This window comes from Lolium rigidum, chromosome 2 (genome assembly GCF_022539505.1).
Source record: "Lolium rigidum isolate FL_2022 chromosome 2, APGP_CSIRO_Lrig_0.1, whole genome shotgun sequence".
NCBI lineage: Eukaryota > Viridiplantae > Streptophyta > Magnoliopsida > Poales > Poaceae > Lolium > Lolium rigidum.
In genome coordinates this window covers 50,296,581-50,324,098 of record NC_061509.1, presented here as the reverse complement: position 1 = coordinate 50,324,098, position 27,518 = coordinate 50,296,581, and the positions used below count along the sequence as shown (strand labels likewise).

Here is a 27,518-nt window from a genome sequence, read left to right as displayed (position 1 = left end):
CTTGCTTGATGACAGGTTCTTTAATCTCATAGAGACCTCCACTGCAACGACCTCTAAGGATGGGTGCTCTCGTGTCCAGGTCCTTTACAAAAAGATCATGAGGATGAAGTTCAATGAACACATTATTATCATGGGAAAGTTTACTCATAGATAACAAATTTCGAGTGGCTTTAGGAACATGAAGGACATTATTTAGAGCTAGAGACCTAGAAGACGGAGTGGATAAAATAGCTTGACCAACATTATGAATGTGCATACCTGTGCCATTAGCTGTATGGACCTGATCAGTGCCGTGGTAGGGCTCGCGCGAGGTAAGCTTATCAAGCTCGCTAGTAATGTGGTGAGTGGCACCGAAGTCCGCATACCACGCCGGGTCTACGGACTGTGAAGCACCCTGAGAGCCATGAGAGGCAGACATCGCCATAGCAAGTTGCTTCTCTGTAACGCTCCCATCATTGCCAAGGCCAAGAAAATCACGGTTGAACCTCTTGTAACACCGAGAGGCCACATGGCGCGGAGTCCCACACATCTGACAGACAACAGGAGTACGCCCACCATTCTGCTTGGGCGTGGCTGTAGGTGTGGTCTTGGCGGATGGTGCGGCGGGACGGGGTCCACCACGGCCGGCCCCATAGGCGGCCGGCAGGTGCAACAATGTGTGCAGCAGGATAATGCGAGGAGCCACTCGAGCGACGTTGAGCCAATTTGCGCTGTTCTGTAGCCTGAAGTTGAGAGAACAAGTCGCGAATTGCTATAGGAGTGGTACGATTCGTCACCACTTGGTAGAGGGTATCATAATCCTCATCAAGTCCAGCAAGTAGGTATGAGACAAACTCCGCATCACGCAGGGGCTCACCAATGCTAGTGAGAGAATCTGAGAGAATAGCTTGGTCCTGCTGAGTCCAGTGTTGGTGAGCCGGATTGGGCGCATGATGCATGGCACCGGCATGAGAAACGACAACATGAGGACTAGGGCACGGGAAAGAGCCATCAACATATCCCATGAGCATGTGACTGCGAAGAAGCGGACCAACTTGGGCACGCCAGAATAGATAGTTCTCGCTTGTCAACCTGATGGTGACCGGCGAGGCTATAGTAACAACCGGTGGCAGGCCATGTGCAGGAAACGGTTGATGGTGAAAACCTTGTTGAAATCCCTGCTGAAACGGAGGCACCGGCGGTGTAGCAGCAGGGCCCGACGGCAATGGTGGAGTAGAGCCGTAAGGGGGCAAAGCTAGTGCTGTAGTCGGTCCCGGCGTGCCAAACCCTAAGGAGGGTGGCGCCATGGGCGGAGGCGCGTAGTATCCAGTGTAACCTGCCGAGTAGTACCCGGGGTAACCTGGGAGATGGCCATGTCTGGATCCTTGGCTGAGAGAGGCGGCGACCGATGCAGCATCGGTGTAGAGGGCCGCGTTGAACATCCCCGGCAGGTCTGCATGCGGCGCGGAGGGAACGAGCGCCGGCAAGATCGCGGGCGCGCCCAGAGTCGCGGACGGCAAGGTAACGGGCGCCGGCAGTTGCGCGGCCGGTGCGCCCAGAGTCGCGGACGGCACGATCGCGGGGCGCGCCCGCAGTTGCGGACGGCAAGATCGCGGCTTGCGGCGCGGACGAGGTAGCAGCCGGCGGCGGCGCACCCGATGTAGCGGTGGGATCTGTCACCACCGGAACGGATTCTGCGGAGGAAACCATCACGTACGGCGGAAGAAGATAGCACGGCGCGGAGGACGCCGGCGAGCAGCGGAAGACGACGGGGATAGACCGAGGTTACGACCTTCGCTCTGATACCATGAAGCGAAACAGGAAAAACGAGTTTGAGGCCTATCCCGATGTGCCTCATCGGGTAGGGATCTTCACATATATATAGGTATATGATACGGTTACAATAGGTATACTATACGTATACGAGTCTAATTCTAACAGGAGTATGCTCTAACCATAAATAGTGTTTTCAGATTGAAGAAATATTCTCTTTGTTCCTTTTACTCAATGTTTATTTTTTTAGAAGTTTTACTATGTTGTGCCAATTAGTTAGTTTCTTGTGTTAATTAATCACTTTTATCGAGAGCGCCTTAAAATTTGGGACTGTCTAATCATCATCTAGCTGAAATTGCAATTCGTCATCAGTCAGATTTCCCCTCCAATGGTATTGGTTCCTAGTTCCCTCATTCCTCCGTCCACGCTTCAGTCACGTGGAAAAACAACTACTCTGTATTCATTATTCAGTCTGGTTTTTATCCGGTTTTTTAATCGTGACGGGCCTAGCTCCCGAACTAATCTCCGTGCGTGGCACCCTCGAAGAAATCAAAACATGGGCTAATTTACACACACCACATGTGCATCTAGGTATTTCTAGGCCTTACAAAAGGAAAAGAAAACCAGGGGCTTGTACTTCTCGGCCCGTTCTTTCAAAAAGCAAAATACAAGATCATCCACGCTAAGGAATGATAAAGTGCAGCACTAGCAAACATTCAGAGACTGGGATGAAAGTAAATTGGTAATACCATTGTCAAATTCTCAAAAAACAGTATGGAAACAAGCACAAGTCTCATAACTGAACAAAATAACATCACATGATACTACTTCACACGAATTTCAGGAGCAACACAGAGGATCGACATAGAAGAAGACCGGGACGTAGTGAAGTTAGTCACCAAGGAAATAACAACAGAAGATGAAGCAGAATAATCGGCAGCTTCAAGACGTTCTGTTCTTCGGGAGGAGCAGCAGGTGATGTTGTTGAGAAGGAAGTTGTCGTCACTGAACTGTCGAGGAACATGAGCAGCAAGTCACACCACTCCAGGAATAGAGCTGCAGTGATATGTGTTACGCATTAGAATAAAAAGTAGGTCTAGGTAGAGAATGATACCTTGAGTAAAAAATGGAACCAAATAAACAACATACTAGGGCAATACACCGGCTGCTCCACTCAAATTGCTCCACCTTGACATAACCACTTGCTAAACTGTGATTGACACCAAAAGAGAGCATCTGCATTTTTGGGAATAGTAAGGATTGAGCAAATACGAGGGCGATACACCTGCTGCTCCACTCAAATTAATTGCTCCACCTTAACATAGCCACCTGCTAAACTGTGAATGACACCAAAAGAGAGCATCTGCATTTTTGGGAATACTAAGGATTGAGCAAATATAGAAAGTAAGAATGATATGACTAGGGATAGGGGGACCTGAGATAAATAAAGAAAGAGACATCTTGAAGATGAAGAAATAAGAAACTGAAATAATGAAGATAAGTGAAACAACTGAGAAGAAATACTAAGACTGAAGAAAGAGTCACAAAAACTAAAAGAAGAGTGAAAGGAGAACCAAGAATGAGAACAAATCACAGAGAATGAATTACTGAAGAAAGCGTGGAAAGAGGGAGAAAATGAAGAATGAAGAAATAATGATGTGACTGACAATGAGAGAGAGAAACTGAGATAAATGAAGAAGAAAGAGACATCTTAGAAATAAAAAATAAAATTAAAATACTAGGACTGAGGAAAGAGTAAAAAAACAAGAAAAAAGTGAAAGAAAAACTGAGAAAATGAAAGAGACAGAGAGAATGAAATACTAAGACTGGAGAAAAATCAAAGAACCAAGAAATGAGAAATACTGAAAATTGGAGGCTGAAGAAAGAGAAAGTTGAGACTAAGAAAATAAGATTGAGCAAATTAAACTGAGATAGTGAGAAAAGAGACTAAAATAATGAACAAAGAAAAAAAGAGAAAGACTAACAATAATAAAAGCGGAGATTGAAGGAGAGAAATGAAAACCGAAGAGTAATGATGTGACTGGCGAAAGAGAGAAATTGAGTTAAATAACTGAAAATTGAGTGATATAAACAGAAGTAGCTGCCCCATTTTCACCTAGAGCTTTAGCAGATGCCGTAGCTTTGCTAGACCGTCCACATAGCTATAAAGTTTAGATACAGCTCATACAAATTTTATAACAAAGTGGCACAGAGCGTTCAGAAAATACAAATCCATAAGGAAGTAGCAAGAACGATCATACTGTCATTTGCTCACTCAGTGAGAGGTGCGATAAAAGTAAGCATTCTGGCCTTCAAATTCATGGGCTTCTATGGCCACATGAGGCCACTGCATGTAACCACTTATAGGTAGCAGGAAGAATAGACGTATGGAGAGCAGCAAAGATTGCAAAACACTGTTCAAGTGAAAAAACGGGAGAATAAAAACACAGATTCAACAATGCACCCGTATTCATCTGTACCTAAGATACACCATAAAACACACAAATATTTACACATGTTCTCAACGGCATATAGCAGGCCTGAGAAATTAGTACATAGGTTGAAAAGCCTATCCTACTGAAAGTACATAGCAGAAAAAGGAGAGGACAATAGACCTCCGTGACGTAGGTTAGCTATGGTATAATGAGTGATTATAACAAAAAAAAAATTACCATCTCTCAGTGAAAAATCCAAGCAAAAGCTGCTTGCATAAAAAATGCCAAAAGGAATCTTTGTTTGCACGTGAGATGTTGCTACATGGAAATATAATTCACAGTACAACCAAGCAAACATTTCCTTGATAGATTTGCGGGAAAAAGAATTCACATGGAACCTACGATGCTAAACTACACTTCATCTGCTAGTAGAATGAAAACAAATGAGAACTTTCACATATGCCAAAAAAAAGTAGATTCTATTGGCTTTGATTTACCAAACATTACTTAACATGGATAATCCATATTTTTAGAATGGTAAACGCAGAAGAGTATGATCTAGGATAGGCGAAAACATCCAAATGAGAGCCCAACCACTTGATTCAGTCAAGGGTGTTTCAGGGTAAAAGAAAATTTTGAATTAGCTCATGATCGACTCACTGAAAGATTATAGTTCACAAGCTGTAAAATTAAGGTAGAAATCTGACAACAATGCACAAGGTGTGAACTTCGGGAAGAATATGACCAATTGATTCAGTTAAGAGTATATGGTTAAATATAGTTGTGAATTATCTCATGATCAAGTAACAAACAGTTTAGTACCCACAAGGTGAAACAATTCAGGGTAGAAATACAAACAATACACTGTTTGATCTTGATCAATGCACGAAACTCGCCCATCATAGAAATACTGGACAGAGAAAAACAACAACTGATTAGCCCTAAAAGGGCCATATGCATGATGATCAATCCAGCCATAGAGAGGTAGAGAAGCATGACATAGATAGAATTCAGCGCCCTAGTAGCGGGAGATAGAGCTCGGGCCAACGGAAGTGTCGCAGGAGATAGTCTTTGTTAGCATGCTGGCCGGGGATCAAGGAGAGGTAGAGATGCATAGCGGCGGCCCCCTGACCCTAGCACCTACAAGCTGATCACCTGGCCGAATGCCTGAAGCTAACTATTTTAGACTCCAATCTGAAACAATTTGAGGCCAATTTCTACATGCTCAGGCTGAACCGGACTAATCCACTAAGAGATAAAGTCCAGATTAAACCAAACTACATTAGTGAACCAACCCATTCAAACTAGTTCAAAGCAAACTGTTCACAAGCTTAGATACAAATTATACTGATAGCAATTAAAATGAATATGAACCACACAACACCCCTAGGAATTAATCCAGACGAGCATACGAGGCAAGAAGGGCGCACAAACAGAATCAAGGGCGCCCGCGGCGACTTACACCAAGTGCGGCGAAGAATAGAAAGAGGAGACAAGCACGGATCTGACCGGTCGTTGGCGCCTGCTCCTTCCGCATCCTCGAAAGCAGCTCTGCGCCGCCATGGGAGAACCTCAGCCATCAGCCTCCTCCAGGACCCATCCGCCCTCCTCCGTCCGGTGACCTCCCTCGTAGTACCATTCTAGTTCCGCCGAGGGAGCCCCCAGCAAAGCCCCTCCTGACCTTGTTCTCCCTCTTCATGCCTGGGACATTGTTTGTTGGAGAAATGAAGAAGACGTGATAAAAGAGGCACTGATGAACCCAACACAAGGCAAAAGAAACGGTTCGGGTGAACCAAAAGGACAAGAAAAAACCGCTCATGTAAGTCAGAACAACCCAGGACTGAAGGTAGGAGGCATCAAGATTCGCACCAACTGACTAGGACAGACGGACCAGGATCTGACTTGAGACGAATTGCAATTTCAGCTAGCTGAAAAATAGAAAAAGGTGTAAAATTTTATAGAAGATAAAGGTTAATTACAAGAGTGGTTCTAGATGCAAACAAAGGGAACCAAGAACTAGCTCCAACACAACTCACACGGGCTACTATCTCATCCGTTATCTAGCACTCCTACTCCCACTCCTACTGCTAGCCGTAAGTCCGGAGACACCAACTTACACTCATCAAGAATTGGTCAACAAGAGCAGGTGCGGACCGTTGGCGATTGGTGTTATTGAAACACCCCGTGTTTCCGTTCTTCCAGAGGGCAGACCCAGTCATGCAGACAAAGCCATCGAAACGTTCCCTATCGGAGGCCCCTAACCAGTCCTCCAAGGTGCTCCTCCAAGGTGCTGTCTCTGGTTGGCGTCTCAAAGCCATAGCCATATTTTGATTCTCTACCATGCTGATCGTGCTAGCTACTCTTGTATCCTCCAACTAATCAATTCTTAAACCAAGAAGATAATCATGTATCATGTATGCACGATCGACGCCAGATATATCGGATCAACTACAGATAAAAGAAGGAGATATTATTGAGTTCGACGAACAGAACAGAGCACACGCTTCACACAGCTCTGCAATCGAGTCGATCATTGACTTGCATAGAGTTTAATTTTACCCCAATCGAGGTCAAAATAAAATGTTCAGCGTCAGGGTCGATCATCGCGATCGATACTTCGTTACAGTTTGCTGGTTGGAGGAGCCGGAGCTGCAGGCCCAGCGTCAGTGACGTACTTCTTCAGCTTGTCGCCGGCGTGGTGGAGGTTCTCCGGCACGGGCAGGTTGCAGAGCAGCGTCACCCTGGACTCAGCGATCTGCGTCTTCTTCTCCGGCGACTCAGGGTCCACCTTCCACAGCTTCACCTCCCAGACCTTCAAAATCATTCCACCAACGATCGATTCATGTTATCTTGCAGAGTTCAGTAATCCAACACATACAGGTCTGGAGGTTGCTGAATCACGATAAGTACCTGCGTGGAGCGGCCGATGTGTACTGGGACGGCGCGCGCGTGCACGAGGTCCCCGACGGCGGCGCTGCGGAAGTGGTTGATGCTGAGGTGCACCCCGGCGACGCGGCGGAACCCGGAGGCCATGTGGGCGCCCATGCTGGCCAGGCCCTCGGAGATCATCGCCGACACGCCGCCGTGGAGCACCCGGAAGGGCTGGCAGCACCGCGTCGTGACGGGGAGCCGGCCGGCGAGCAGCGACGGGGACACGGTGTCCAGCTCGAACCCCATCGCGTGCATCACCGGGTCCAGCTCCGCCGTGTCCGGCTTCGTCATGCCTGCCGGCTGAAGCCTGAAGCTCCCTAGCTACCCTTCTTCCTTGATGGATGGACCTGGACGGATGATCAATCGAGGTTGTTGGCGGTGGTAGCTAGCTCGGGAGAATTAAGAACCAGCCACGCAGAGAGCGAGACACGGCGCAATAATTAGGATTAGGACTGTAGTGTATGGTAGTTGGATCATCGTCGTCTATCCATCTAATGTCCTAATCGTCGAATTTGTCATATTATTGCCTTTTGTTGGTTCTCAACTTCTAGTAGTTGGCGTGTGGGGCAATGCAAGGTGCAAGGTGTTCACTGACAAATGGATCTTATCTCCGAGTCTCCACTGTACTACTTTTTTTTTAGGTATCCTACTGTAGTACTATACTCGCCCACTTGCGCGGCTCAGCTCAGCCGCTATACATGGGCTCAGCCACAATGCCGATACAGGATGTTTCATTTCAGAGCGAGCCCGCCTAGCATTCCTGTCCCGCCACCACCTGGCCCTGCGTTTAAATCATCTTCTCCCGGCCCATCAGCCCACAGCCCCACCAAAAGGACAAAGACACTCTCCTACTGTTTTTTTTTTCAAAACGACACTCTCCTAGTGTTTGACAGATAACTTCCACGTTTCACCAGTCAACAAAAAGAAAAGAAGAAAACTTCCAAGTTAATATTTTTATTGCATAGTAACGCACACTTTACCATGCAGTAAAAAATGAGGACTTGTGGCAACACACATACATTCAACTAGTAAAATTAAAATATACGACTTCTAGACTGACTTTAGGTTCTTATTCTTATTAGCTAAATACACTATTTGTTGCTACGAAAAGCAAAACCATATAAGCATGTTGCTTTGGAAACAAAAAGATGTGTAGAGACATTCCGGGATGTTATAGATTGTGAAAGAACATTGCGAGCGTGATGCGCATGGGATCTTCACAACAAATTTGAAGTTATATTTTTGCCTACGAAACTAGCTTTCATCGTGTTTCTTGTTTCCAAACTTTACTGGTTCCTTCTTTTCTTTCTAAACAGAAATCAAGCTACATCTTTCTGTTTTTTCTTGCAATTCGGGAAGGAACTTCCTTTCCTTTTCTGAATAGGAGTTTTCGTTCGCAAGAAGGGATGCACGTGGAAAAGTGGCATGAATGGCTCAAACATGTTAGATCTGATAATGGTGTGTAACAAGTTGTGGAGAACGTAGGGAGAGAAGAAAAATGGGATGGATGATTGTGACTACAAAATACAAATCAATGTAATGATGCGATTTATCCAAATGTGCTCGAAAGGGGGCCAGACAAGACAACCACTAAATTAGAAAAGTGTTGGTTGGGCAAAACATGATTATAAGGCCGAGCGCAATGCCACACACAACCTTAATATCTTAATAATACCTAAAAATAGGCACATCTTGAAAAAGAAGAAAAATGTTACCGACATCCTAGAATGTAAGACATGTTTTAGTCCATTAAAGCAAAATTGTAATTAATAGTTCGTGTACTGAAGTTAGTTGATAAAAGAACACAATCATAACTAAATATTTTTCTATTAACCATGCAAGAGAATTGCATGTATATATGATAGGCAGGAGAAGAAAGATCAAGAGGAGGGTTGGAGTACAACCAAACAAAGTTTACGAGGACAATGTTTCATGCGATGCATACTAGTAGATATTAATAGGATTACTATTAATCCAGGTACTGTCTTAATATTACAATATCAGCTATTTAAATATGGGAAGACGTGTATTTCTAATGATCTCATTTTCCATTCCTGACTATTTGTGTGGACAGATGCATCAACCCTCCTCCTAGTGAACAAATGAGACCATTAAAAATTCGGAAATAATTCAAATTTCAAAATTCTAAAATTATTCAAATTTTACAATTCATTCAAATGTCAAATATATAAAAAAAATAATTTGAAAATATTCGAAAATTATTTTAAACAGAAAAATAAAGCGAGAAAAAAGAAACACAGAAAAAAAGGGAAAAGGAAATATAAAAGAAAAGAAAAAAAGAAAAAACAGGTAAAAAATGCCTAACCGGGCCAGCCCATACCCCGCGCGGGGGTGTGCGGCACGGTGCAGGTGCCGACCTGGTCGGCGTATAGAGAATTAGGGATGGTGATTTTCTCCGTTTGAATTATTTTGGACATCTGACCAACTATTGGGTCTCTGCCATTTCACATGTGAATCAAGCCCATGGTCCAACACCAGCGTGTAACTGCTTCTTTCTTGACTTCTTCTGCCAAAAAGCTTCATCCCTCACTTCCTCTTCTCCAATGGCGCTGCGTCGTCTGCTCCTAAATCCGCAAGTCGGGTGGCGCCCATCCTCGCCCCCGTGTTACCATGGTGAAGTAAATGCCCATGAAAATATATGCACTAGGAATTTAGAAAGTCAATGGATTCAAAACGGACAAAAGGAGGACAAATGGATGAATTAACAAGCGTTGCGCGGCCTATATCTGACCACGAGAATGAAAGAGAAGGTGCGACTCTATCATTTCCTTTGTCACTTGGTGATGCACGGGCAGATGACTAAATTCAGTAGACATATAGCAGCCAGTATTAAAAGTATCGCAGTCCAACCAAACTTGCCCATACAACGTATTTGATAGCTCCACCGATCTGAGCATCATATGATCGTGCGTGATCTGGCGAGATGTCATATACAAGTATAAAGAAATCACCACTTGCATGATTGGTTGGGATCCATGTCTCCTTGTCTGTTTCTCTGGTACCACCATTTCTAAGAGCATCTCCAGTCGCGTCCCCCAAATGAGCAGCGGACAAGAAATGGGGAAAAAAGTCGTCCAGTCGCGTCCCCCAAAGCTAATTAGCGCCTCATTTTGTGTCCGGCGTCCCGGTAGAGACTCTATGCATAGAGTCTCTACAGGGACGCCGGCACAACATGAGGCGTCCACATGCATGCATGCAGCCCTCATCCCCACATGCTTAGTCTCTTTCCCCACACTTTCTCTCACCTACGTTTCCACATGGGGTGGTCCCCTCTATTAAAATGCATGCATCCGGACGTCATGTTGAGGACGCGAGTTGGAAGGGTCTCTTTTTTGTACAGATTTTTGGTCTCTTTTTGTCCGGCGCGGTCCCAAACGTGCCCCAAATCATTTGTGCCGAACGCTTTTTGAGGGACGCGACTGGAGATGCTCTAAAGCTCCCTACAGCTACGCTACAAGATACACGTTATTGTGATTGGATATATATAATTCAGTTTGTTTCTTCTGGAATCTATATTGATCTTTTTAATATTTTTCTGGCGCACCCAATTGGTTTATCTTAGCTTGCTCCTGGCGTGCACCAAGCCAACCACTTCTTCCTACCGTGCCACCATCGCCCTCGACCATCCCTCTAACCTTGGGAGCACGGTTTTCTTCTATAGTGCCAGTCTCTGACCCTTCTAACCCTGCTCTGTAGACCTCTATACTTGTCTCCACCACCGATGCATGTCGCCGTCTCCACTGTCAATGCTTGTCTCTATCACCCCGTATATGCATGTCACCGTCCCCGCCTCATGAGAGCATGGATGATGGATCATGAAGAAGTTGCAGGGATAAGAAAGAATCAAATACTGTGTACATGTTCTTTCTTCTTGAGCAAATATCACAAGCCACGACTAATGGTGTTGGAGTTTCAACAAACCACCCGGAAAAAGAAAAGAGTTTCATCGAACCTTGATTGAAGGAAAAAATGAGTTGTTTTAGGCCATGTGCAATGCAAGGTGCTTAGTGAGGCGTTTATAAAAATAAACTATTTTTTTCTAAGCACAAGGTGCCTAATTAGGCACCTGAATAGTGTAAACAAGCACCCATGTTTAGTTAAAAGACGATTTATTTTGCTAACCATATCTCTAAACACTTTTCATTTTACATGCCCTCGTAGGACATGAATCGGACAATTTAACCAGTTTAAAACCATTTCCAACAGCTTGGACTCACCAATCAAGTGCCATGGGGCGAAGGAGAAAGGAGGCTGTTCTCTTCGTTTTTTTTTCTTTCTCGTGGACCGTACTTAATCCGGATAAAACAAACACTGGCTAGACATATATACTCCCTCCTATCCAAAAATAGGTTGCATATAAGGTTTGGTCAAAGTTAAACTTCGTAAAGTTTAATCATCTATATTGATAAAAAAATATAAATACATATAATAAAAGAATAATATTTTCAAAATTGTTATAAAATATATTTTCATATATATATGTATTTGATATGGTAGATCTTTGTATTATTATCTATATTTCTGATCAAAGTTTGCACAATTTAACTTGCACGGTAAATTATACGCAACATAAAAAAGAGAGTATACAACAAAGTAAAGTTAGCAAGGTGTGACCACCAACCAAGGGTGCATGGGGCGGTTCGGTTAGAGGTATTGCAGTGCTTCCCACTGCCACAGGGTTTAACCCTGGAGTTGTCTAGGCTCGCGGATTAGTACCGTGTGCTATCTAGCTTGTGCACTAGGGGTGTGTGTGTGCGTGTGGTGTGCGTGTGGAGTGTGTTAGTGCATAAGTTCAGATACTACAGCTGTACTAAGTTGAGGAAATCTCAAAAAAAAAAAAAAAAAAAATAGTCAGTCCGCCGAGCAGCTATCCATTACCAGTGCACTAGCTAGCTAACAACGTCTCCGAGCCAATCAATCCGACCAGCCGGCAGCGTCAGTGGGGTTGGTCAAACATGTCCAGCGCCACTGCATCCATCCTCCACAATCTCACTCACACTCCGTGGTCGGAAGCTATACAGCCTGCACTACACGGCTAGCTAGCTGATTGATCCAGCCAGGGGAGCTCATGCGGTGATGCCGATGCCGACGAGCCGCCGGCCACGTCCTGCCGCCGTCCTCAGCTGCTGCTGCTTAGTCTTGGGCTTCCTCCTCCTTCTTCTCCCTGCCTCCCGCGCCTTCCCGCTCTGCACCGACCAAAGTCAGCACACCTACACCACCGCAGCACCGCTGCTCAGCCTCAACGGCGGAGGGGCCACGGCCACCTCCACTTCTCTTGCTCATCTCTTCTTGTTGTTTCTTGCGCAGGGGCGCCGCTGCCACTCAACGGGACGCTCGCCTTCTGCGGCTACGCCGGCGCCAGCTGCTGCGACACCGCCGCCGACGCCGCCCTGCGCAAGCAGTTCGACGCCGCCAACGTCTCCGACGCACCGTGCGCCGCCGTCCTCAAGTCCGTTCTCTGCGCGGTATGTACGCCCGCACTCCATGTGCTCGACGGTTTGCTTCCCTCTGGATAAAAGTTAAGCTCTGGGTGCTTCAGTTACTCACCCCAGTTAGTATAGTACCATCTCGATCGTGAAGCTACAAGTACTGCAAGATCTGGCATCTGGTCTTGCTGATAGTGATAATTGACATGATACTCCTCAACTAATTGACATGATACTTAACTTGGTGGGAGTTAACATATGTTTGTGTAGAGTTACTTTCTTTCGTTTGTGTGTAAACAACATCAGATTCAGATTCGGATGATTTTCTCGAGCAAGATTGCATCTTACATGCATGTGGCCAGTGGCCATGTCATGTGGGTTGGTATACTAAACCCAGTAACTTTATAATTCTGGTAGTAATAAATGGATGAACAGAAACTGTACATGAACAAAGATATAAGCTTTGTGAGACGATCATCGTGTCAGTTAATGCGTTCATGAACCGATCTACCAAATTTAACGATTCCATTACTATTTTTAGAAATGCAACCCATACTCCGCTGAACTGTTCGACGCCGGTCCAAACATCAGACCGATCCCCTTCTTGTGCAATTCTACCTCCTCGGCGACTTCCGCCCAGTCCAAGGAAACAACAACACAGGACTACTGCAAGCTAGTCTGGGAAACCTGCAAGGACGCGACCATACTCAACTCCCCCTTCCAGCCACCGCTGCAAGGAGGCGCGGGGCTACCCAGCTCATCGTCGAAGCTTACCGATGCCTGGCAGTCCGAAAACGACTTCTGCACGTCGTTTGGTGGCGCAGCTACTGACCGATCAGTATGCTTTGGCGGGAACACAGTTTCATTTAACACTACTGAAACTTCGGCCTCTCCGAAAGGGGTATGCCTAGAGAGGATCGACAATGGGTCCATTCCATACCTCAACATGGTTCCTCACCCTGATGGGTCTAACAGAGTCTTCCTGGGCACCCAAGCTGGGAAGATATGGCTGGCCACTGTGCCGGAGCAGGGTTCAGGAGGCACACTGCGGTTCGACGAGGCTGTCCCATTCGTCGATCTGACTGACCAGGTGCATTTTGACTCTGCGTTTGGGCTCATGGGCATGGCATTCCATCCCGACTTTGCGACCAACGGACGCTTCTTTGCCTCCTACAACTGTGACAGGACAAAGTCACCCAGCTGTTCTGGCAGGTGCTCTTGCAACTCTGATGTGGGCTGTGATCCCTCGAAGCTTGGCCTTGATAATGGCGCTCAGCCATGCCAGTATCAGGCTGTTGTGTCGGAGTATTCTGCTAAAGGTTCATCATCGAATGTTTCTGAGGTTTGCTCCTCTGGATACACTCTTCCATTCATGCCCTCATGAGGTCCCTTGAATCTTGTCCATTCACGCTCTTGTTTACGTATTCTTATCAGGTGACGTCTGCTGATCCGTCCGAAGTTAAAAGGATTTTTACCATGGGGTTGCCTTATACATCTCAGCATGGAGGTCAGATACTTTTTGGACCTACTGATGGATACCTCTACTTCATGATGGGGGATGGTGGACAGAAAGGAGACCCTTTTAATTTTGCACAGAACAAAAAGTCACTTTTGGGGAAAATCATGAGGCTTGACATAGACAGTGCACCAGGTAACCCTTAGAGAAGGCCCTTTTGTCATTTGTTAGATTTACTTGAGTTAAAATACTATTTTTATTTTCTTCACTTCCGATCCTTAAGTTTTCATAGAACATCTTTGTATGCTTCTCTTATCTTTTATTATCATAAGGTTCAGTCCTCAAACATCTATGTATATGAGTAGCTCTTAGCCGTTTACTCGTTTTACTAGGAAATTTGCATCTGTACTAGTATAAAATAACATGGTGCACTCAAGTCCTAACTACCCCCTTCAGTGAGATTTCTTTACTGACATATCGTTGTTGGTACAATTGTATTTAGTAACTAAATACTGGACACATTATATCCCTGTCAAAAGAATGGGATAGTCAAATGTAGTACACGTCAGCTTGAGATCGGCGACGATGGCGACGGGGGAGGGCTCACGACAAGCATGACTTATCGTCTTTTGGTTCAGTTGTATTTTGTACATAAACTACTGGCAGCTATTTTCCTGCCTAAAGAACATGCTAGTCAAATCTAGTACACTTGTTCCATAGTAGAACCTATTTATCGAAGTAGTGTTTTACTTCTGTATGTTCTCAATTCATAATTCATCATTTTTCACTCAAGTTATTTAATCTGCGGCATCTGGATTAACCTTCTCTGCTGCCAGCACAACTAATTCTGTCAGTCAGACTGTACCAACCTGTGGAGCATCGTCGTTTATTAAGATTTGATCATTTTGGCCCCCCTAAGTTCTCTGATTTTTATTTCGTTTGTCAGGACCGGGTAAAATCACTAACCAAAGCTTATGGGGTAATTATTCCATTCCAAAAGACAACCCGTTCTCTGATGATAGTGGCTTAGAACCAGAAATTTGGGCATTGGGTGTTAGAAACCCTTGGAGATGCAGCTTTGATTTTGAGAGGCCTTCCTACTTCTACTGTGCAGATGTTGGTCAGGTACATTTCAAAATCATAAGCAGTTCAATATGTGAAGTGTCGTATTTATATATTGCTTAATAACTGTATGTAGTAATGGTATCTCTGCTTCGTTATTTCGATTACTTCGATATCACCATGGGGCTATACTTTACTTCCATGGGATCTAGCTTGATCGCTTACTATATTCTCTGAAAGATTAGCGCATACTGCTTGCACGATATGTGCATTTTAAAACTTTTAATCCTATATTCTCTGAAAGATCAGCCCGTACTGCTCGCACGATATGTGCATATTAAAACTATTAATCATTGATTGTTATATGCCTCTGTATATTGCCCCTGCTATGTAGGATAAATACGAGGAAGTTGATCTGATCTCAAAGGGTGGAAACTACGGGTGGCGTATTTATGAGGGTCCACTGGTTTACGATCCACCATGGACACCTGGAGGAAACACATCACTCAAGTCCACAAACGTCATTCCTCCTATCATGGGATACAACCATTCCGATGTCAATAAAAACATTGGATCTGCGTCAATCATGGGTGGTTATGTCTATCGAGGATCTGCTGACCCCTGCTTGTACGGAAGGTACAAGCGCCGTTGAGGAGCATCGTGGTTGACTTTCTCTAACGCCCCTTGCACTGATTTTGATCTGAAAGATGTCACTGAATTACTATATGAACCATTTCTTGAGGCTGTGTTTACAAGATACATCTGCTAATGTGTTCTTCAGGTACTTGTATGCTGACCTGTACGCATCAGCAATGTGGACCGGCACGGAGACCCCGGAGAGCAGCGGGAACTACACCTCCAGTTTGATCTCCTTCGGCTGCTCCAAGAACTCTCCCATACCCTGTGAGAGCGCTGCTGGGAGCCCTCTCCCGTCGCTTGGCTACATATATTCCTTTGGCGAGGACAACAGCAAGGATGTCTACGTCTTGGCGAGCAAAGGTGTCTACCGAGTTGTTCGGCCCAGCCTCTGCGGCTACACTTGCCCAACAGAGAAACCTGAGACGAACAATGGGAAGGCGCCAGGTGGGGATTCGTCAAGCGCGCCGGGTGCAGGATTGGGCACGCAGATGGGGGCACTTTTGCTGTCTGTTATCATGTCCTTGGTTTTGATAAGATAGGGGACTCTGCTACCTTGGGTCTTGGTATTGCCATAAGATCAGTCCATTTATCTTGGTATGTATTTGTAGCACATTAATGAATCACTCTATGCACTAAGGTAACACGGTATGAACATTTACGTAGTTGGATGTTTACAAGAGGAACAGATGTGGAAAGATAACTGTTCTCCATATATATTCCGAAACTGCATTTATTCCATGAAAAGATGAGATGAGATGAGGCTAACTTTTACTGAAGGACGAAATTTACCCTTTGGTGAAACTGAATTTGCACTGTGGTGCACCTGGGTGAAGCAGGATGATTTGTGTCTTATGAGTAATAAACTGTCTTTTATCGGGGAAAAAAAAGATACAGTAGTACTCCTTGAGTTTGTGTCTTAAGTAGTAGTTTTTACAAGGTAGGGAATTTTTCTTTCTTCTCTCTTTTACGGTCGTTTCCGGACGTAATTTTATGTTCGTTTCCAGACGTAATTTCATCCTGCAGTTTTCCTTAGCTAATCAATGAGAAGTTGGATCTTAAAAAAAAGAGTAGTAGTGGTCATTCTGGATCTTTTTTATATCAATATAGTGGTGATGAATATATGGCGTACAGAGGAGAGTCGGTGTGATAAAACCGAGCTTGTTGTAGTAGACATATGGAAAGTCACTGTGCAAAGACCCTGTAGGACTATCACACTAGAGCAACAACCATCACTAATGATGATAAACATTTTTTTTCGAAAAAGGAAATATATTAATATCAAAAGATACCAATTACACCAAGCCTCTGCAACAACGCAACACCCTAATGGCAGTACAGATGCATATAGCCAAAAAAGAGAAAAGAAAACTAATAAATAAAAGTCCCGCCACAGTATCCCAGATCTAGCAACAGCAATACATCCATCACCAAGACAACACCTGAAATACAGACTCTCCAAAAGCGACGCCTCCAAGAAGGGAACAGTGCACCAGCGCTGTCGTCGCCCGATCAAAGATCTTAGGTTTTCATCATGAAGATAGTTCCCGCTCTCAAAACAATGCCTCCAACAAGGTCATTGCTAGGCACAACCAGTTAAGGCTAGACCTTGGGTTTTCACCATGAAAGGTAGGACTCTGAACTTCACCTGTGCTGCCGCCCCTACTTTCATACCACTGCTGCGAATCCCGGAACACCAAGCAAGTTCCTCAACATCGCGAAGACTTGGACCTTCTTTAGCTAATCCCCCAATCTCGTCTTCATGATATTCTCTGCTTTGACTTCACCATGGACCAAAAATCACTTAATGTCAACTCAGAGCAGAGCTTCACGACGCTCCCTCCGAAACCAAACGATCATAATAAAAGTATGGGTACGCGCGACCGAATACCACCCGAACCTATGAACTCCAGGCAAAAGATGCACTATTCCATTCGCTATCGGAGCCTTCCAGAACTCATCACTCCGGCTACATGAAGAAAGATCGGCATCCGAAATGTCTTCATCTTCGCGAAAGAAGAACCCTAGGACCACCACCATGAAAGCCGGAACGGACGGCCCCCACACTGCCGCCATGACTGGGAACCACGATCCATCTTCCTCTTCCAACTCGGCCGGTAACCACCACCATGAAAGCCGGAACGGACGGCCCCCACACTGCCGCCATGACTGGAACCACGGTCCATAGCCTGGCCGAGCCTCATTGTCGCCACCTCGCGACCATGTACCTTGCCACTGCCGCCCTTCCGCCCCGCCGAGTTCCGCCACACCACCGTGTCCCCCCGCCATGATCTAGGTGATGTAGCCACACTAATGAACACGAAAACCGATTGAATCCCAGGACACACGACTCAACGCGCCCTCTTTAGATAAATACCGTTTAATAATATAGTAATTTTATATCACATATATTGCGTTTTTTGTAAAAACAGTTCATCAAATATGTAAACTTTCTAAAGGAAAAAAGTACATACACAATAGAAACCGAATTCTTCACGAATTCAAGTTGGGGTTTACTTGACTTGCAAGTTTAGACGAATTTTCCAAAAGAAAAATATGGAAACTTGAGACGAACGGCACCGAGTACCTAGTATTTGAAGCCGAATTCGTCACGAATTCACCCCCGCCGCTCGATTGTCTTCACTATAAAATCCGCACGGACGCACGCCTAAATCAGTAAATCATACTCTCGTCGCCGCCCCGTCGCATCGCCGCCATCGACTGGAATCGCATCTGCTCGAGCCCTCCACGCCGGCGCTGAATTCCCGTGCCAGGTGAGTAATCTCGTCCGTCCTCTCCAACCATCGCTCCTTCAGTTCCGTTGTTATTAGTTCGGTTTGAACAGATCCTTCTGTGCTCGACCGATTACTTCCGCTCTGTATTTTGTTTCGTCAATTTACCGATTCTTGCTGCGGACTCGCTATGAGCTAGGGTTGGGTGTCCCTGTGTAAAGTAAATAAATAAATCTTAGTATCGTTAGGCTATGGTATGTCGGTATCAGTTGAGTTCCACTGGTTTGCCTCAGGTATTTGTTTTTCATGGGGAGTATTTTGATCTCCATGGATGCAGCCAGGATACGATTTAACACTCGTAGCATATGCCGTCAGTTTTGATTTATTGCGTGAGGATGATTTCAGACTTCAAATTAAAATAATGTTGTGTACATGTGCTTGCCTAAAGCGCCCTTTATCGAAAAACATGTGCTTGCCATCATGAGCATCGCTTTCACCATTGTGAATTGAGGCAAATGATGTGAATGTTAGGTATCACAAGTTCGCAATCATTTGTCTATTTACCTAAGGATGGGGACATGGTTGTATCAGTTTTGTTTACTGGCCTAGTGGTTCTTACTTAGCTTAGTATCGCTGTTTGAGTGTCTTTTTTGATCGATTAATCAAATCTAAAGAGCTGCACTTATTGTTAATGTTCTTTGCTTGTTGTTCAATGTCACTGTTTCAGCGTTTTCATTGGTCAATTAATCAAATCTAAAGAGTTTCACTTATGATAAATTGCCATTTGCATGTTGCCTGTACAATTTGATAGGGTTACTTGTGGGTTCTGATCTTTGTGCCACTTAATTAGATATGGGATATGTTTTCAGTTATAAGAAGTTGTTATGGTCCAAATGTGAGGATGTTAGTATTTCCTGCTTTGCACAGTAATGAAGTAACTAATGTATGCTGCGAGATCTTAAATGTAGTAGCATACGAGACATATCACCTATGTAATCAACGTGCAGTTGTTCTGTCAAATAGGCTCCATTCCTTCTTTGATGAACATGTTGGTTGTTCTGTGTAGGATTTGCTTCCGCATTGAATCTGTAGTTTGCAGTCTTTGCACAGAACCATGACCATTGGTAAATTTTGTCACTATCTGATTATGTTTGTACTTGACCACACGTGATGTAGCTTGTATGGGATGTTTGGTGCATATATGAATTGATAGTGTAATCCAGTGCCTTCTGTCATGGTGATTTTACGTTTGGCTGAACTGTTTTTTCAATCTTAGCATGTATGAAGAATGCCTAATGATTTATCTTTGGCTTATCTTAATTCAGGTGACAGTTTGTTTGCTGCAATCTGACAAAGTGGAGTTCTTAGAAGTCGAAGCTTCGTTAATGTCTGAACAAGACTCGGTTTACTTGGAATCAGTTGGATTGCTAGGGGAGTATTCTCATACAACGAGGAAAAGGGATAAGCTTATCGTGCCCGTTAGATCTGCCACTGCTCAAAGTCAGCCTAGTTCTTTGCAAGGACGAGCAGCTACTCTTGTTTGTGAATTTGGACACGACTGAAAGCTTGAGACAAGATGGCGCTGCAAAACATTGGTGCTTCCAACAAGGATGATGCCTTCTACAGGTACAAGATGCCTAGAATGTTGACCAAAATAGAAGGCCGTGGGAATGGCATCAAGACGAATATCGTGAACATGGTTGATATAGCAAAAGCGCTTGCCAGACCAGCTTCCTACACAACGAAGTACTTTGGGTGTGAGCTTGGGGCGCAATCTAAGTTTGATGAAAAAACCGGGATCTCCATAGTTAATGGTGCTCATGACACCGGAAAGCTAGCTGATATTCTTGAGAACTTCATCAAGAAGTATGTGCAATGTGCTAACTGTGGCAACCCTGAGACGGAGGTCCTCGTCTCTAAGAAACAGACTATATCTCTGAAGTGCGCTGCCTGTGGCTTCCTCTCAGATGTTGACATGAGGGACAAGCTGACCAATTTCATCTTGAAAAACCCACCGGAAGAGAAGAAGGGAGGCAAAGACAAGAAAGCTATGCGGAGAGCAGAGAAGGAGCGGCTGAAAGAAGGCGCGGCTGCTGATGAGGAGATGAAGAAACTCAAAAAGGATGCGGCAAAGAAGAAAGGCTGTTCGTCGAAGGAGAATACTGTGAAACGTGTCACTACAAGGAAGAAGGCTGGCGGCGGTGGGGGTTCGTCTGAAGAAGAACATTCAACCTCGCCAACTCATAGTGGAGATGCTGCAGATGAAGATGACGACGATGTGCAGTGGCAAACTGATACGTCAGCAGAGGCTGCCAGGAAGCGCATCGCGGAGCAGCTGAGTGCAGCAACTGCCGAAATGGTTGTGCTTTCCACTGAGGAGACTCCTTATGATGAACTGGTTGAGGAGATCAAGTCTAGCTTGGGCAACGCTGCCACTGCAGCTCAGCTCAAGGCTGTGTTGTCCTCCTCAACTCTGCCCGCCAAGGATGTGATGAATGCTCTCTTTAAGGCGCTCTTCCACGGTGCAGGCAAGGGGTTTGCAAATGATGTCAAGAAGAACCGGGAGTACCTTGCTGTCGCTGTGCCCGATGAAGGAGCCCAGATTGTACTGCTCCAGGCTATCGGGTCATTCTGCAGCGAATGCAGTGCCGAGGCCCTGAAGGAGGTGCCTGTAGTCCTGAAGGTCCTCTACGACGGAGACGTCCTCGAGGAAGAAACCATTGTGCAGTGGTACGATGAAGCTGTTGCTGCCGGCGAGTGCTCCAAGGCTGTGGAGAATGCCAGGCGGTTTGTGGAGTGGCTCCAGAGCGCCGAATCTGATGAGGAGTAAAGAGGTTGTACTTTAAGTTGTCTTTTGATTTGATAGTGTTTCAAGTGTCAGTCGATGTCTTTCGGATCAGTATTTGGAGTGTCAAATGTCCGCGTTGATGTCTAAACGGTCGAGTTATTTTCTGCTTCAGTTGAAAACATTATATGTATAGACTGTTGCTTCTGTTGTTTCCCTCTTCAACTATCTTAAGTTGGTTCAGTTATATTTTTGGAATGTTGCATGTTTGTTGCGATTGTTGCATGCCTACAGTTAGTACTTTCAGATGATATTTGTTGCGATATTTGTTGCATGCCAACAGTTGGTACTTTTCAGATGATATTTGTTGCGATATTTGTGAGTACATATGAGCTCGTTTTGCTGTTGATTCAGAAGCAGGTGGGAAAGTCCACCGTTTTTCAGGTCGGTTTCAGAATTTGCAGTTGCCCTTGTTTTCCAAAATTGTGCTTCCATTTACAGTTGCAACAAAGATTACATGTACTTACCTATTTTTTTAGTTTTCTAAATGCAGTAAATAAGTTGCTGAACATTTTAAGCAGAACCGTATCTGGTGATGTCACTTGCCTACCTTGTGCTAGCTCCAAAAAAAAATAGAAATAAGTTGAACATTTTAACTACTGCCTCCTATTCATAATAATTGTCGTGGCTTCAGTTTAAATTTGATAGGAGGGACTACTTTTTATATTTCAACTTTAAAGTAGTTGGTTCAGTTGAATCTGCATCACGCACTCAACATGAGTAACCCATCCAAACCATTAGCTATGGTCAGTAATGGACCGCACCAATTACTAGCAACGTTCAGAACACAGAGTGCTGAGACCTCACGAACTAAATGGTACGATGAGACTCTTGCTGCCGGCATGAACTCCCACGTCCTGAAGACAGCAGGCCGGTCTAGAGTGGCTTCAGGATGCCGAATCCCATTGAGACGCCGTGCTATGCTTCCTTCCTCCTCGTACTAGGATCGTGCTTGGTTCAGAAACTGCAATCTAAACGTGAATGGAATGAGATGACACCGAGAATTTAAATGAAATGGAGAAAAAGCAGAATTTGTCTGGTTCAGCAGACCGTAAAGTGACCAGTTCTTGTACTGAAGGAGACAACTCAGCGAGAAGCGAAAGGCTCACCGCATTGGCAACCTGAACCCAAGGAAAATAGAAGTAACTGAATAAAGAATCACCAACCTGCTAGCAAATTTATAACCAAATCAAATATCCAGACGAACTCGTTAATAAAATCAATCGGAACCAGAATAAATTAGATCCGTAAGCAAAGGAAAGCTAAATCAGATCTTCCAGTGCTGGAAACAGATTGTGCTAGGATTGTTGCTGTGCTCTCGTCTTTGGAGAGGGATCCATTGGCTAGCTGGAGTTTGCTCTTAGAGGCAAAAGGTTTGCTTGCTCTGCTTCCACAAGTGAAAGTTTGTAAGGTGTCTAGGGTGAGTAATAAGGTGGCGCATGATTTAGCGCAATTAGGCAAATGTGAGTGTGGTGTTTTGCATAGGTCTATCCCTTCGTGCGTGCTGGGCTCCCTAATGCATGATTGTAAAAACGTTGTTGCCTATGTCATTTATCGAAAAAAAACAACTTTATGTCAAGAGCTAGTTGAACCATCAAAGATGCACATGGCCAAAAAAAGAAAAGAAAAAGACCCACCGAGGTGATCAGCAGGGCATGCACGTGGTTTTGATGTGGACATCACCACGCAAACAACGAATCCATGTTTGCAAAACTTGTTACGCTTCACATCACCACGCAAACAGCGAATCCGTGTTTACATAACTCATTCTGTCTTCACTACATCCGCTTTCGCATGTGTTCTTTACACCAATATCACCACACGATTGAAACAATCATATATATGCAAATCGAGCCATAGGGATATCGTCTTCCTCCTTTCCACAACCACAAATTGGCAATGTTGAACTCAACATGAGCGTGAAGATCGTTCAATCTTCGAAAAATGTTGACGTAGTTGCCTTCGGCAACACCATGGTAAACACGACGATTAGTTTTCCGTAATCAACATGCCTAAGGTGCCGACGAAAGAGGATCTTGTGTCCCCAATGTCTGGCAACCATCAGCGACACCGGTGGCGCCACACCCGAGGCTGGCAAAGACACCAAGGCACCGGGCGAACTCGAGCACAACCAAAACAGTTGCGAGTCGGCAGCTAAATGCCTCAGACCGGACAACAAGTCCATGGGCCGAGGGGGGTGCACAACACACTGCCTACCATGGATGCCTCAGACAACCTTTTTCATACGTGTCTGCCACAACGAGTTTGATTCGCTTGGCACTAGAGCAGGTGCAGCAGGAAGGACGACGTGCCACACCAGATGATGCGGTCGCGCGGCACGGGCCACTCCTGAACCCACGCCTCCTGATGGTAACCTGAACTTGGCCAGGAGTAGAACCATATGAAGAACGGATGGTTAAAGGAGACTCGACGCTAGGGATAAAAAGGAAAGAGAGAACATCCTCCTTCATTGGTCTGTGACCTGTCTGTTTTGAACCATTTTCACCCCAAATTGGGCGGGATTTTTGGTGAAACGGACAACGTTTGGCTCCTCCACATTCGCCTCTTTTCCGCTCTTGGCCATTCTTCCTCGCACACCCTCTCTCCCCACCCAGATGCCTATATCTCCCCATGCCACTGCCACCACCATTCCTTGCCACTTCCGCCACACCCCGTCACAGCTAGCCACAAGAGGTCGAGCCCCGGGGCCATCATGTTTATCCACCTCTTGTTGACGTCGGAGGAGTTTGGGCCCCTGCAACCAACCACCCCGTGTCATTGGCGCCATCCGGTGTCATTGCCACAACCACCGATAGTCCGAGGAGCCTCAAGGTGACAACTATGCTTTCGGGTCTAGCCAGGACAACTTTCCTTCATCGGTTGTAGCTAGGTTCATCCAGTTCAACGAGCTATGTCGCCTAAAAGGTGTTCGGCCATTTTCCCGACCAAGTTGTGAGGTGCAAATTTATCGTACATTGACAATTAGCTAGTGACATATATGTTAATTTTTTTATGCATAGATCGTGGTGAATAGCTCTGATGGTTGTTTTTTTTACCATCAATACACATCCAATTTACAGTATTTGGTATGGATTATCGAATTTTGTAATTTGAATTTGAATTATTATGTGAATTATGTCATCTAAATTATTGTATAACCTTCATGTGAAAGTTATCTATCAACAATGTTTTAAAATGGATGAAATAGAAAGGGTAAAAAAAAGATATGTTTCTGTAAGAATGGATCAATCATGTCCGTTAGATCTCAATTGGAGGGCTGAGAATGGTGACTTTGCTTCAGTGACTTTATTTTCAGTCACTGAAGCTGCGTCCGAGCAAATCCCCATTTCCCCAGAAGAGTCAGAAGCGAGGTATCGATCCCGTCCCCCAGCAAAACCCTAGCCGGCATCCGCCGCCGCATCCGCCATGGACGCCGCCGGCGCCGTTGGTGGAGAAGCATTCATAAACTACGCCGTCGAAATCGCCGAGTTCCTCAACTCTCTGTTACCAGGGGGCCCGTTGGCGAAGGCCCGCATTGATTTCATCGTCTCCCACCTCATCTCCCTCCTCCCTCCGCCCTCCGTCCCCGCGCCCGATGACGACGGCTCCTCCGACTCCGACGACGACCACTTCTCCCTCTCCTCCTCCAGCTCCTCCGACGCCGGGGTCGACTTGCCCGCTGTCGTTATGGCGCCGCCAGTTGACGGCCTGGACCACATCGGCCGCCTCCCGGACGACCTGCTCTCCAACATCATCTCCCGCCTCCCCACCAACGAAGCCGCGCGCACCATGGTCCTGTCGACGCGCTGGCGCTTGGTGTGGGCGGCGACGCCGCTCCTCGTCGACGACGCCCACCTCAGAGCCACCAACGAGTCCCGCGAGATGTGCGCCGTGCGCGCCGTCTCGCGCTGCGTGGCCGCTCACCCGGGCCCCGTCCGCGCCGTGCGCATCACCCGCACCTCCTTCGACGAGCAGGAGTACGCGCTCCAGCGCCTGGTCGCCAGCCTCGCCGCCAAGAACGTGCAGGACCTCATCCTCTTCAACCGCCCCGTGCCGTTCGCCATGCCGCTCCCCGGCGACATCCTCAGCTGCGCCTCCCTCACCCGCCTCTACGTCGGCCTCTGGCGCTGGCCCTTCCCGGACACTACCGCCCACCCGCCGGCCTTCCCCAACCTCCACGAGCTCGGCCTTTTCCACACCATCATCGAGGACAAGGAAGTCGACGCCTTGCTCGCGCAATGCCCCAAGCTGAACATCCTCTCCTACGCCATGGCGTGCAACTTCCCTTCACACCTCCGCGTCAAGTCCTCCAGCCTCCGTGTTGTGGTGGAATGGAGATGCAGCTTCGATGATGTCGTCATCGATGATGCCCCCTGCCTGGAGCGCCTGCTCTTTGATAGTACTGGAGACCTACCCATCAAGATTGTGCACGCGCCCAGGCTGGAGGTCCTCGGGTTCTTGGACCTCCAGCTCCACACGCTTGAGATCGGCGGCTTTGCCATCAGGGTAACTGGGTCTTGTAACTTCTGTGTTCGGCACTTAGCATTCATTACTTGGTTGTTCAACCAAATAATTTTCCCACTGTTTAATTTGCCTCAATGGCAGGCTGGGATGAATGTGAGACCTTGTGCCATGCTTCCAAGTGTGAAGATACTTGCTGTCCAGGTACGGTTTTGGAATGACGCGGAGGCCAAGATGCTGCCCACTCTGCTCAGATGTTTTCCTCGCCTCGAGAAACTTCACATCATGGTAGTATTTGTGTCAAATTATATCTTCTCATCTGAATAATTGTTTGTCGATTGTAATTCGAGAAGATAATATGGATTTCAGCTTATTCCAGTGCTTGTTGCTCATTCCTTTATATTCCAGAATCCGGACCATAACATAGATATCAGTTGATTCAGCACTTCTAACTGTACTTGGGTGCAATTTGGGGATTAATATACACTGACTGTAGTTATTTTGCTTGGAAGCTTGTTTGTTGCTCATTCCATTATATTCCAGAATCCGGACTCATAGCATAGATATGATTTCTAGTACTTCTAACTGTACTTGGGTGCAATTTTGGGACTTCTATACGCTGACTAAGTTTTTTGCTCAACTGCAGTCCATTTGGTCCAAGTCACCTGATGTTGGGGATGATATGGATTTCTGGGAGTCCCTGACCACCTGCAGCTGCCTTGAATCTCATCTGAAGACGTTCCTCCTCCACGGATTTCAGGGCAGGAAACACGAGGCGGCATTCATCCGTTACATTTTTAAGAATGGTAAGGTGCTTGAGTCCCATGGCATTGTATATGGTGACAGTGATGATGTGGTAGTGAAGGGATCAGATGGAAGCAGCTCCAGTGATGATGTGGTAGCGGAGGAAGGTCCAATGTCAGGTTCTGTTGGCGAGGGCAATGCGCCGTCAGGTGGAAGCAGTGCCAGTGATGTTGCGGAAGTGGAAAAACGGCCAATGTCAGGCACCGTTGTTGGCGAGGGCAATGCGCCATCAGGTGGAAGCAGTGGCAAGTATGTTTCTGCTCACCTTGCCTCCCCTTGCTGGAGCTTTCAGAAAGCCATTGACTTGTCAGTGGAGGATCCCTTCTATGTGCTGGGGCCTGTCGTTGCTCTGCTCAATGTTGTTGACGATGAGACGGCGTGCTAGACTGTGATGGTGCCTATGCTGTAGGAATTTTACTCGGCAGATTTATATTGTGTTGCTAAGGATATATGGTAGTTATTTGTTACTCCTACTTGATAGTTTTGTTGTGAACTAAGAAGGTAGACTAAGCCCATGAGGGTCTGGAAGCTAGTTTGAGTAGCACGTGGCAGTCTGAGCTTTGTATTTGGGAGACTTATAGGATTCTAAGTAGTGGAAGTAACTTATTGCATGGTGTTTGGGCCTTCTTTTTTTTGCTTGTAGAAGTACCTACCAATGCACAACCTATCTATGCCAAACAAATCTCTATTGCATCTTGATTTGTTCTTTTGCTGCTAAGTTTATAAATTTCCTAGTTCCTTGAGGGCGATCTGGGTTACACATTTTACTGATCATTTCTTGTTTGTTGCTGCACTTCTTTGTAAACAATAGCGGACCATCGTAAACAAGCAAAATTGTCTTGTTTGACCTGTTTTCGTTACAACATCTGGTTCTACTTATTAATGAGCCTTGAGCGTAAGAGCCCCTGACCAAAAATCTGGTCCGACTTGATAACAGTATGCTAATATCCTCTTGTA

At 45.8% G+C, this 27,518-nt stretch overlaps 4 protein-coding genes across 4 annotated transcripts; 3 read left to right on the top strand and 1 right to left on the bottom strand.

The window, feature by feature from the left end:
- Positions 1-6,487: 6,487 nt before the first annotated feature.
- On the bottom strand, positions 6,488-7,671 carry LOC124686414 (1,4-dihydroxy-2-naphthoyl-CoA thioesterase 1-like). The gene is made up of 2 exons (XM_047220361.1): positions 7,098-7,671; positions 6,488-6,999 (listed from the first exon to the last, which is right to left on the bottom strand). Exons 1-2 carry the CDS (start codon positions 7,407-7,409, stop codon positions 6,808-6,810), a joined length of 504 nt encoding a protein of 167 aa, XP_047076317.1. The 5' UTR covers positions 7,410-7,671; the 3' UTR covers positions 6,488-6,807.
- A 4,449-nt stretch (positions 7,672-12,120) lies between these two features.
- LOC124691735 (HIPL1 protein-like) lies at positions 12,121-16,498 on the top strand. Its single transcript, XM_047225008.1, has 7 exons — positions 12,121-12,339; positions 12,447-12,604; positions 13,107-13,907; positions 14,000-14,216; positions 14,968-15,146; positions 15,478-15,719; positions 15,865-16,498. The coding sequence occupies exons 1-7, from the start codon at positions 12,216-12,218 to the stop codon at positions 16,259-16,261; spliced, it is 2,118 nt and encodes a 705-aa protein (XP_047080964.1). The 5' UTR covers positions 12,121-12,215; the 3' UTR covers positions 16,262-16,498.
- A 1,920-nt stretch (positions 16,499-18,418) lies between these two features.
- LOC124686413 (eukaryotic translation initiation factor 5-like) lies at positions 18,419-21,394 on the top strand. Its single transcript, XM_047220360.1, has 2 exons — positions 18,419-18,493; positions 19,777-21,394. Exon 2 carries the CDS (start codon positions 20,028-20,030, stop codon positions 21,279-21,281), a length of 1,254 nt encoding a protein of 417 aa, XP_047076316.1. The 5' UTR covers positions 18,419-18,493; positions 19,777-20,027; the 3' UTR covers positions 21,282-21,394.
- A 3,328-nt stretch (positions 21,395-24,722) lies between these two features.
- LOC124686412 (F-box/FBD/LRR-repeat protein At1g13570-like) lies at positions 24,723-27,172 on the top strand. The gene is made up of 3 exons (XM_047220359.1): positions 24,723-25,802; positions 25,902-26,045; positions 26,404-27,172. Exons 1-3 carry the CDS (start codon positions 24,723-24,725, stop codon positions 26,944-26,946), a joined length of 1,767 nt encoding a protein of 588 aa, XP_047076315.1. The 3' UTR covers positions 26,947-27,172.
- Positions 27,173-27,518: the final 346 nt, after the last annotated feature.